At 52.6% G+C, this 11,490-nt stretch overlaps 1 protein-coding gene across 1 annotated transcript; it reads left to right on the forward strand.

The window, feature by feature from the left end:
• The first annotated feature begins 8,694 nt into the window (after positions 1-8,694).
• Positions 8,695-11,154, forward strand: CDK5R2 (cyclin dependent kinase 5 regulatory subunit 2). The gene has a single exon (XM_019741744.3). It carries the CDS (start codon positions 8,895-8,897, stop codon positions 10,002-10,004), a length of 1,110 nt encoding a protein of 369 aa, XP_019597303.2. The 5' UTR covers positions 8,695-8,894; the 3' UTR covers positions 10,005-11,154.
• Positions 11,155-11,490: the final 336 nt, after the last annotated feature.

Below are 11,490 nucleotides of genomic sequence, written 5' to 3' on the forward strand. Positions count from 1 at the left end.
TCAAGATCTACATGTGTAGTAAGAGAATAAAGAAATATATGGAAAGGATAAATACCAAATTTAGAATATTAGTTATTCTGTTGGGGGTGTGGTGATTGGAAGAGGAGACTATTGGGGAGGAGAAGATAAGAGAATTAAAATGTGTAAGGCAATATTTTGTTATTTAAACTAGGTGGTGAATATGTTGTTTTATTTTTTTATACCTTTTTGTATGTTTCACGTGTTGTATAACAATTTTAAAGATTCGTAACCCCCAGTCACAGCTTAGAAACAGTAGAGATGCCAATTTTCAGGGGCCTTTTGGGCTTGGACAGTGATTTCCCCCAAATGACTGTGCTAGAGACCTTTTTCCTGGAAATATAGAGGATGCAGTCCCCATAAAACTTGGAAGGAGAATCGAGTCCCCATAAAAACTAAGATTTAATTTCCTTCTACCCCAATAGGATTGGGCTAGAAGTCAGATTTAATTTAACAACAACCAAAAAAAAAACCAACAGGAAGGTAGGGAGGGAGGGAGGGAGGGAGGAAGGAAGGAAAAAAGAAAGAAAAGAAAATTTTTTGTACACTCAAATTTGTGGAGTGCATAAGGGAACGAATGAATGGAAAGATGAATTATGAATGGATGCCCGAGTACCCATAGAATCACCATCAAGATTGTGTATTTGGGCAACAGAGTGGGATAGGAAAATATTGTTCCATTGCAGAATAATCCACAAGCTATTTGAAAATAAACAGTCTTGGAGTTGTTTTTTGTTTGTTTGTTTCTTTTTTGTTTTTGGAAGACAGATGTGAACCATGTTCTTTTTTTTTTTTTTTTTGAAGACAGATGTGAAAATTTTGTTTTGATTGGAGCCTCAGCCACAACTCAGAGAGCTCCCCAAACGCAGGCCAGACAAGGAGTTCTGGACAAGAACCCTGGGGCAGTTTAAAGCTCAAACCCACCTCCACCCTTGCCCCCCAGAGACATTGTGCTAATGTCTCTGATGATAACAATTGGTTCTGTGTGACCACAGCTGCCTCTTACATTGGTTGGGGGCAAACTTGATTCAGAAGCATAATGGAGGGTGAAGCATCAAATTTCTTATTTGAGCAGGAAGCTGATACCTAAGGAATGCAACCTAGCAGCAGCCCAGAGAGAACATTAGGCAATTGTGCAGGCTATAGGGAAATGGCTTTCCTATCCCAAGGCTTTTACTTTGAGGAAGGGTCACTGGGACCTGATAAAGAGCTCCAATCACCAGCTATGGTCTGGACAGGGAGGTTTGAGGAATTCAACAGGAAATAGGCCTTGGGGCAGAACCCAGGTTGTGGTCAATAGTGTCTCTTCCAGAATCAGTCCTTCAACTAACAACCTGGTGTGAGACCACCGTCCTCAGTCACTTAGACCAAACGTGTACTTCTCTAAAGTTACCAACAAATTCCCAGAAGGATAATTTCCAGGCAGGAAATTCTGTTAGTCAGATTTTTTTTTTCTTTTTTTTTTTTTTGCTTGCAAATATTAGCTTTGCAACTCAAATTACCTTAAGGTTAGAAAAAAAGGGGATGGAGGGGTATTTATTGGCTCACGGACCTGCATCAGGCCCAGCTGGATCCAGGAGCTAAAATTACATCAGGAATTTCTCCTCCCATCTGTTAACTGTTTTCCTGTGTACTGGTTCCAATGACCTTTGACCACGGGGCGGGGGCAAGTGAGTCACCAGCATCTCCAGGCTTTCATCCTACCAGCTTAGCAACCTCTGAGAAAGAAAAGCATCTCTGTCCAGTCGTTCTAGTAAAACTCCAAGCATCGAGTCTCCTTGGACTGGTTTGGGTCACCAGCCCACCCCTGATCTGTTGTAACCAGGACGGTAAGTGGTCAGGTCCGTGTCTTGAATCTATCTTGGGGTCTAGAGAAGGGTTAATCCCATGTAGACCACATGGATTTGGAACATGGGAGAAGTGGTTTTCCAAAGGAAATTAGGGTGTTCTTACCACAGGCAGGCTGGATGCACGACTGGCAGCAACAACAGTGGTGCTCAACAGAGAGAACAGGTGCGATCCCGCCAGCTCCCAGTTTTCTTCTCCCTCTCAGTGTTTTCTGATGGGGATGCCCCTTTAGCCCACCGGAAGAAATTAGGATTCCATAGGTCTGAGACAGAGCTCGGAGGTGGTGTTTTTACGAAGTTACTCGAGGTGGTTCTGCTGGGCAGAGTAGTGTAGGAGCTGCTAGTTAATGTAGTGGATAACCTTATTCTTCTCTGCTCCCTACTCACACCAAAAGGGAGTGTATGGGCTCTAAGCTATAAAATTAGAGTTGCTTTCTACTCAAAGAAAGTCAAAATAAAGGATTGTCTTTATATTTTGAGATCAGAGTAAGGCAAGTGTAAATTAATGAACCTGTTTCAAAGCCCACCCCCGACCTGCCCCTAAACCTGTACAAAGAGCAGAGAAACAGAAGTGGCTCCTATCCAACAAAGATGTTGGGCCAGTAAGCGGGCCCACTATGACGCTTCACACAAGCAGTGACTCATTAACCCTCATGTTCAGGGGGACAGGAGTCTGTCACTGTGAGCAGGGAGCTGCAGAGGCCTGGCTCTGCCTTAGGAAAGGTGCTTATTGTCATCACAGCTTGGAGTCAGATAGGGAAGGCCATGGACTGGAGAGGATACAATACCAGGCGGAGGAACTGGACCCCAGTAAAAAATTGGTTTGAACTCCCTGACAGTGGTTGCTTACCCGTGAGAACTCAAGACCAGCTGGAGAGGGTTTAGCTGCAACCATGAGAGGTGGAGGGGGGTGGACAGGATTAGCCAAGGGGTCCGATCCCCTGCTCTGTAACTGATCACAGGTCACTGATCAATCTCCTACTATTACTATTTTTCGTATCTCTGTCTTCTCTGTTGTACATTCATTGAAGGCTGGAGCCCTACCTCACACCTTTTCGTGTTCCCAGCATCTAGCTCAGTACCTTGTAGGCTACAGTTTCTTGAATAGTATTTGCTAAAATGGATTTAAAATTTTTGCAGAACTTTTTCTCAAAGCCCTTGAAAAGCAGAACTAACCCTCAATGGACGCTATGGAGCGGTGGAGAGATAGCAGTGTGGGAGAGCACGCCCCCTGAAAAGCAGTCACAGTGCGGGGCCAGCATGGTGCCCGGCACATATCAGGTACACAGGGGTTCACAAAGTTAATGAGGCCCGCTGTGAGCCGGAGATGGAGACCAGTGCCTGACGTGCTGTCAGGTCTTTGTGACTTCAGGAGCATCATCAATAGCAATAGCTTCCCGCACAATAGCCAAGAAGAAAGGACAGCTATAAATTCGAGTCTCAAAAACCAAACAAAAAGAAATGATAATACTACCCTGGCCCATTAATGAAGAATGTTCTAATAAGAAAACAAAACAAAACATGCTCAGGGTACAGGTCAAGCAAATGTTTTCTGCTCTATAAAAGCGATGACAATATAATTTGTAATAACACATTTTTTTGAACACCAAGCACCGTGCACATGTAATATACAAGCCTTGTGGAGCCTTGTGAGGTTAAATAAAATCTTACAGCAACCCTATGATGGTCCACTTTTATAGACCGCAGAAGAATTAAGAAACTTGCCTCAAGTCTCCCAGCTCATAAATGGAGGGGCTGGATTTGAACCCAGACCTGCATGACTCCAGAACCCACATAGGAACCTCCACACTATCTGTCTCTTTTAAGGAGACAAACATTTTCTGTGCTGTTTGTGAATGAGTCAGATCTCTTTCTGGCCCCTCCCTCTGTCAACAAGGAATCTGGGCCAGTGCATTTTTTGTTCAATCTCCCTTGTTCAAGGAAGACTGAACCCCAGGGCTCAGCCTCTCACAGGAGGCAGCTCCTGCAACTCCAGGGGCCCTGAGTGATTCCTGTAAGTCAAAATAAGAAAGGTTGTCATGACAGACTAGGGACCAGGTACCATGCAGGGGTTGTTTGGGGCCAGATTAAAGTGAGCCTTGAGGCACAGAAGCAAAGGCTGTGTGTAGATCCAGGGACTATCTGAGCTAGAGTTCTCAAAGGTCCTTCTTTCCCCAAGAGTCCAAGAGCAGGGTTTTCATACCTGACTGGGGCTAGGCCAGAGCCGAGAGTACCCACTATGCCTGGTAGGGATGGGAAGGCAGGACTGATGGAGGGTCTATGTTCCCAGAGTGGAATTGAGACAGAGGAGGACGGGGACAGGGAACTAGATGAAGACCCAGTCACAGCAGCAGCTTTCCTGCAGCCACCTGCCTGGTTGAGATGGAAACGCTGATTCCAGCTCCAGCCCCCAGACAGGCTAAGAATATCCCAGAAAAGCAACAGCCACCACCCCCGCCCTTCTTGATCTGTTCCTACACCTGGAGTGCCGTGCTGGGCGCCAGCAGGGGCAGGGAAGAGACCAGAGTGCTGCTAGTGGTGGGGTGATGCTTGATTAGGGTGAGGGGAGGAAAAGGAGGGGCTTGGTGGAAGCAAGAGAAGGTGAGCTGAGAAATAAAGCTGCTGGAGAGTGTTTTAGGCAGGGAGAACTGTTCTCAGGGGGCAACAGAGGGAAGTGAAGTCAGAAGCCAGGGGTTTGGGGAGAGAAGATCCAGGGGGGAGGATGAAGGAGGGCTGGCATCGGTGACCTAGGAGACGAAGGCTTTATTAGGAGCAAGAAAAAGGAGCCCCCAGCTCAGCTGTGTCCTCCCCTGACCCTTAATCCTGGGTCCTCCAGTTTCTCAGCATCGGTCCATTCTCTCCCTGCCCCAGGGCACCACTTCCTCACTGTGCTTATCAACAATATTGTCTGTTACAAAAATCCTATATTTGGTCTCCTCAATTAATTCCTTTAAGCAAGGGGCCTGCTGGATGGGAAACCATTGAGAGTGCAGACACTCCCTCCTGGCAGCTAGTAGCAGCTCCTTGGTCAGGTTCATCTCTTCCCTCTGCTCACCCCCTTCCCCCACTCCCCACTGTTGCCTGGGAAAGGGTTCTGCTCCCTCCATTGCCTTCCCCGGGCCTTATTCCTCCCCACCCCAGGGTCCTCAGGGGAAGGAGGGAGGGCTGGGCTGGTGCGTGTGCTCTCCCTTTGCACACCTCAGGAGCTGAGACCCTGGGATGGGGACACTGGAGCAGCAGGGCTGGGCAGCAGAACGCAGTCATTCAGATGCCCGGGCTGAGTCACCACCCTGGCTGTTTTCAGAACCTGCATGGTCAGCCTCTTTGTAGGGGCCCTTTGGAGATATGGGGGTGCAATGGCCTTGGGTTCTGGGACCTCTGGCCTTGATGTTTAATGGGTAGACCATGGACCTTGGCCATCTTGGCACCCTGTCATTTGTCTCACCACCTTTTGGGGTGCCCCTCTAAAGCTGGGAGGGACCTAGGGAGGTTTACATAGCTGAGAGCTGGGCACCCCTCCCCTTCGGCTCCTGGGCTGACCTGCAGAAGTACAGGCCTCACACGGATGCTATGCACACACAGCCTGAGCCCATCCAGCAGAACCAGATAGGGCTGGAGCTAGAGAGTGAAACAGATTCACAGGACAGATTTTATTTAGAATCAGAATTATAGAACTGGAAGAGGCTTTAGGAATCATTTTTAAGTTCAATCCCCAAGATGTCATCTTATTCCTTTAGTATTCATTTTTTATCTGATAATAAAAGTATATAGAATTCCTGCATTTTAATATGAAGAAAGGGAATTCCGGAGAGCTGAATGACTTTCCCAAGTCATACAGTTTATAAGCTGTGGACTCTTGCCTCCTGCCACCTACACTATGGCCTCTCAAAGAGGAAGATGAAAAAACCAAAGGACAGAAGAGTCTGAGCAGCACAGCCTGGAGATGTTCCCTTAAAGGTGGGGCTCATCTTCCCAGGGGGTCAGTGAAGGGCTCATCTCTAAGCTGACACTGTGATCCCCATTAATAAGCACAGGCAGAAACCTTGATCTAAGCCTTCTAGTTCTTCGTCTAGGCCTGTAGCTCTGGCCTTAACGAGCCTTCAGGAATAGCCATGTATCTGGACAGGGCACTGTTCTAGGTAACCCCAGAGTGATGGAGACAGACAAGGAGCCTGGCCTCGAGGGGGTTCTCATCTAAAGGTTTCTAATACAGAGGAACATGTACATCTATGGGGAATGGACAGACGAGAAGCGACATACAGATACTAATACAGATAAATGAATCAATCACAAATGTAGACCTTACACATAACCCAACCAGAAAAGTACACTTGCAGATGTGGTAGGGACATAGCTGTCCTTCCATAAAGCCCACCTTTTCATCAAGTCTTTCTGATTTCCCTACACTTATCCCCTTTGGCCTCTACACTATAGAGATACAACCTCCCTCTCTCTTCCCTTAATGCCTCCAGCTTTTTAAAAACAAAAATGCTGTCACTCTTTATGGATTTGTTTTGATTTCGTTGTCCTTTAAAATTCCATCCGTATCCATCTTGCACATTTTGGACCAAGGACTCAGAGCACAGCCCTAAACCAAGTTGTTATGTAGCAGCTGCTACTGCGGGAAAGAGGTTAGAAAGACTGATGTCATAAAGAGCATTAGGTCCCTTCCTAATTTCAAGAATTTCAAGAGCTTGACAGAAGAAGTGGAATTTCAAGAGCTTGACAGAAGAAGGCAAGATAGTGGTTTGAGTGGGGGGGTGGGGGTCTGACCAGTGATAGGAGGAGCTCAGAGATTCACTAGGGATAACCACACTAAGAGGGTAGAGAGTGGGTGAGCCAGAGAGGGGGTCTGAGGCAGGGCAAGGTGGAGATTGAAAAGGGGATATGAGACCTTTTAAAGGACGCTGAAGCAGAGTAGGAAATTCTTGATTCTGACCCAAAGGACAACAGGAGGTCACAGCTGGGCCTAGAGTTCGGGTACCATGTTGGTGACATCTGTGGGTTCTGCATAGAAGATCTTGTCCTAAATGACACCAGCAATAGGACTTACGTCAGTGAGGGACTCCCGGGAGTGGATCTGGGAGGACCCACGTGCCATTCAGATCCACGTGCTCAGTGTTTCTGCCAGTGCCGCTCAGTTTCTCTGGAGCCCGTCCTTAACTACCGGTGAACCAACTGTTCCTTGGGTGTCAGAAAAAGGCTGACTCAGAAAGGCCTTGTAGGAAGAAGTGGGACCATTTACAGGAGCTGAAAAAAGGGAGAATGGGGTGGTTGAGCTGTTCAGCTTTGGCTGTGAGAAAAAGATCAGACCTAAGGGAGCAGGAGAGACCCTGCTGAGACAATACACATGGGTTCTGAGTCAGGGAGGGGTACAAGTCTGCGTGTGTACAGTGGAAAAGAGATAGGGAATCAAGACAGTCAGACCACAGGTCTCCAGGGGGGTATGAGTAAGCAGGGGCTGTGGGACAGCTGAGAAAAACTGGTGTCTCTGATGGCAGGAGCTGCAGCCCAAGGGGGTTCAGGAACAGCCTATCTGGAGTGAACCACACACACGTGTGCATACACTCCAACCCTGACAGCAGTGGATCCTGGGAGCCCTGTTGGTGGTCTGTGAGGAGCATGGAAGTGACTCCAGGGACAGTTCTGAGGATTTTGCTGAATCCCTAGGCAGGGGCTTTTCTTACGATCATACCCACTTCCACGGCCCACGTAAGAAGCTGAAGATTCCTGTGCTGAGGAGCCAGAGAGCAGGCCTGGAGAAAGGTGGCAAATAGAACAGCCCAGAGCCAGCTGGGCTCAGGACCAGAGGGGTCAGGCCCAGAGAGTCTCAAGTACAGGACAAAGGTTTTGTGGGCACTGAGAGGACAGACCCAAACAGAAATATGCAGGAGCCATCCTAACAGCTTGCAGCTGGAAATGGAGACAGCTGTGACCTGAATGGCAGAAAGCATTTAATGATGAAAACCCACCTCAACCTGGACCCAGGGGCTGGCCTGGAAGTTGTGCCAACTCTCTTGGGCCTCCCTCCACACAGGAGGCCCTGTCTCCTGCCTGAGCCTGAGAAGACCAACCGGTACAATTTTCAGCATTTCCACAGGGACCAACCATCCATCAGCCATTCAAATGTGGGATCAGAGTGTGTTGATAAGGATGAAGAGCAAAAGAGGGACGGCCCAGCAACTAGAAGCCAAGACCTTCTCCACACCTACTGAAATGCAGAGAATCAGGCCGTCGTACCTCGAGGGTCTTGCCATCCCCGGAGCAAGGGCCCCCAAGGAAGCAGATTGTGAGCTGCAGGAAGGCCAGGACCCTGCCTCTGGGAGAGCAAAACTATGCCTGCTGCGACCCTCTGTGGTGGCCTCGTGGGGAGGTTAGGAGGGGAGGCGAGCTAAGAGAGAATAGATCAGAAGGCCACATTGGAGACGCCAGGGTAGTGTGACCCAGCTGGGGCAAAAGCGCCCTGATGAGGGCTCTCACTGCCCACACAGACCCCCAACACATAATCAAAAAGGGGGAGAGGCTGTTTCCATGGCTTCTCTGCTACCGCGATCTAGTGCATCAAAACAAGGTGGCCCAGGGCCCTAGGACCTGCATGGGGAGGTGGGAGCAGCCACCCCCATCCCCAGCTCTGACCCTAGGGGAACCTTCGAACGACCGCCACCTCTGGAGACCGAAGGTAGGGGGATGGGTGGGACTTTGGAATGGCATGCGAGATTCTATTGGTCAGAGGAGCTGCCGGTTAGTCAGGCAGCTAGGGCGCGGATTGGCTGCGTGAGGCGGGGCGCGGCGCGGCGCGGCGAAAGAAGGGGCCCAAGGGGTGGGGCTGACGCTGCAGCTGGCGCAGCTCAGACACCCAGCAGCCGCCGCGGAGCAGCGGAGCAGCCAGCTACCCCCCCCACCGTTCCGCGCCCGGGCCGGGGCTAGGCCCCCACCGCCGGGTCCCCGGGGGCTGCAGCAGCGGCGGCGGCGGCAGCGGCGCCGCCCGCGGTTCCCGCCGGGGCCCGGGCGCCGGCCCCGCTCTGCAGGATGGGCACGGTGCTGTCTCTTTCCCCCGCCTCCTCGGCCAAAGGCCGGAGGCCCGGCGGGCTGCCGGAGGAGAAGAAGAAGGCGCCGCCCGTGGGGGACGAGGCGCTGGGGGGCTACGGGGTACCGCCAGGAGGCAAGGGAGGCAAAGGCGAGAGCCGGCTCAAAAGGCCATCAGTACTCATCTCGGCGCTCACCTGGAAGCGCCTGGTGGCCGCTTCTGCCAAGAAGAAGAAAGGCAGCAAGAAGGTGACGCCCAAGCCGGCGTCCACCGGCCCCGACCCCCTGGTCCAACAACGCAACCGCGAGAACCTTCTCCGCAAGGGCCGGGATCCCCCCGACGGCGGCGGTGCCACCAAGCCGCTGGCCGTGCCCGTGCCCACCGTGCCCGCGACCGCCGCCACCTGCGAGCCGTCGTCGGGGGGCAGCGCGGCTGCTCTGCCGCCAGGCTCGGGAGGGGGAAAGCCGCCGCCGCCACCCCCAGCCCCGCAGGCGGCGCCGCCGGTGCCTGGCGGCTCGCCGCGGCGGGTCATCGTGCAGGCGTCCACCGGCGAGCTCCTGCGCTGCCTGGGCGACTTCGTGTGCCGACGCTGCTACCGCCTCAAGGAGCTGAGCCCGGGCGAGCTGGTGGGCTGGTTCCGCGGAGTGGACCGCTCGTTGCTGCTGCAGGGCTGGCAAGACCAGGCCTTCATTACTCCCGCCAACCTGGTGTTCGTGTACCTGCTGTGCCGCGAGTCGCTGCGCGGGGATGAGCTGGCGTCCGCCGCGGAGCTGCAGGCCGCCTTCCTCACCTGCCTCTACCTCGCCTACTCCTACATGGGCAATGAGATCTCCTACCCACTCAAGCCCTTCCTCGTGGAGCCCGACAAGGAGCGCTTCTGGCAACGCTGCCTGCGCCTCATACAGCGGCTCAGCCCGCAGATGCTGCGGCTCAACGCCGACCCCCACTTCTTCACGCAGGTTTTTCAAGACCTCAAGAATGAGGGCGAGGCCGCCACCGGCGCCGGGGGTCCACCCAGCGGGAGTGCGCCGGCGGCCCCCGCCTCCTCCTCGGCCGCAAGGGACAGCTGCGCGACCGGAGCCAAGCACTGGACTATGAATCTGGACCGCTAGGGATCCCCGAGGGCCGCGCCTGCCCCCCGCCCCAGCCTCGGACACATACTCGGAGCCCATGGGACCATTAAGCTGCCGCCGCTGTTACCGCCGCTCGGTGCCCGGCCGGAGGAAGGGCCCCTACCCCGCAGGGGCAAGTGGAGGCCAGAAAGCCAGGGGCCACGACGTCTGAATTTGCTGGGTGTAGGGTGAGGGTGGGGGATGAACGCGGGAGGGGGAGCCCCTACCTCACATTTACTGTCTGTCTGCCCCCCATCTCTCTAATTCTGACCAGGTCTCTCCCTACCCTTCTGGGTGTGTCTGTAAGTCCATCTCCCTTGGTTTTGTCCATTTCCTCACTTTCTTCCTGTATCTTCATCTTCCATCCTGTCTGCCTTTCAGTTTTCGTTCCTTGGGTGTGTATTTCCGTCTCCATCTTACCCCCCACCTATCTCTCTTTGCCCGTTTCTTTTTCTGTGTCCCCATCTTCCCTTCTTGTTCTCTTTTTCCTCGCTCCTGGCACGTGACACCACCTTCACTCCTGTCTACCTCCTTCCCCTTCCACTCCGCTATGTCAGCTTGCATTTCTTCCCCCGACTGAGCCCCATACTCCCCTCCCCAGACCAAAAGGAACATTAGTTCTTAATTTGGATTGACTGAGGTGCGGCGAGAAACTGCAGCCCCAGGAGCTCAGACAACTATCAGGATGGTCCTTCGCCCCACCCCCACCACCTCTCCCTACCTTTCCAACGTGTTGCATGCCGGGAGTTGGGGGAGGGGGATGCCGGCTTCAGGAGGCTGAGGTTTGGGAGCATACTCAACCTAGGAGGCCACCCCGGCAACAGCGGCGCCTCAGCGGAAGGACAGGAAGAGACAGAAAACTCTTCATACTCAAGGAGAGGGGCACCCTCTTCCTTATCCTTAGGTGTTTTTGTTTTCTCCCCTTTTAATTTATTGGTTGTTTCTGGAGGGGGGAGGGGGGAGGTTGGGCCGGGAGCTGTCTGAGGTGCTGATCTGAGGCCGGACCGAACGCTCCCGGGAGGGGACCAGGGACTGGGTTGGGCCTGGTGCCGTGTCCAAGGTGCCAATGATGCGGGCCGACGGCGCGGGCCGCACTTGCTGTCTGTCGGTCTGTCCGGGAGAGAACTATAAAGCGCTGGAAGCGCCTGCAGATGGTTTTGAGCCGGCCTTTCTTTGGGCCCCAGGAGGGAGGGAGCGGGAGTGGAACTGTCACAGGCAGGGCAGCAGGGCCCCCAGTGGCGTGGTGGGGAATGTTGAGTCCCTGAGAACTGCTACTCTTTCAGTCTTGTTAACCCCCCCATACACACACACACACACACTGGCTTCCATTTTACAGAGAGTAAAGTGATGTAGTCAAAGGTTGAGGCCTGCCGATAATACAAATTCAACCCCCATCCCACCTCTGCCTCCATCTTGTCTAACTTAGCTCCTCATTAAAGCCCAGTTCATTTCTGGATTAAATGGTGAGGACGGCAGCTGTCCCTGT

Source organism: Rhinolophus sinicus, chromosome 17 (assembly GCF_057876585.1).
Source record: "Rhinolophus sinicus isolate RSI-liver-muscle chromosome 17, RSI-T2T, whole genome shotgun sequence".
Classification (NCBI taxonomy): domain Eukaryota; kingdom Metazoa; phylum Chordata; class Mammalia; order Chiroptera; family Rhinolophidae; genus Rhinolophus; species Rhinolophus sinicus.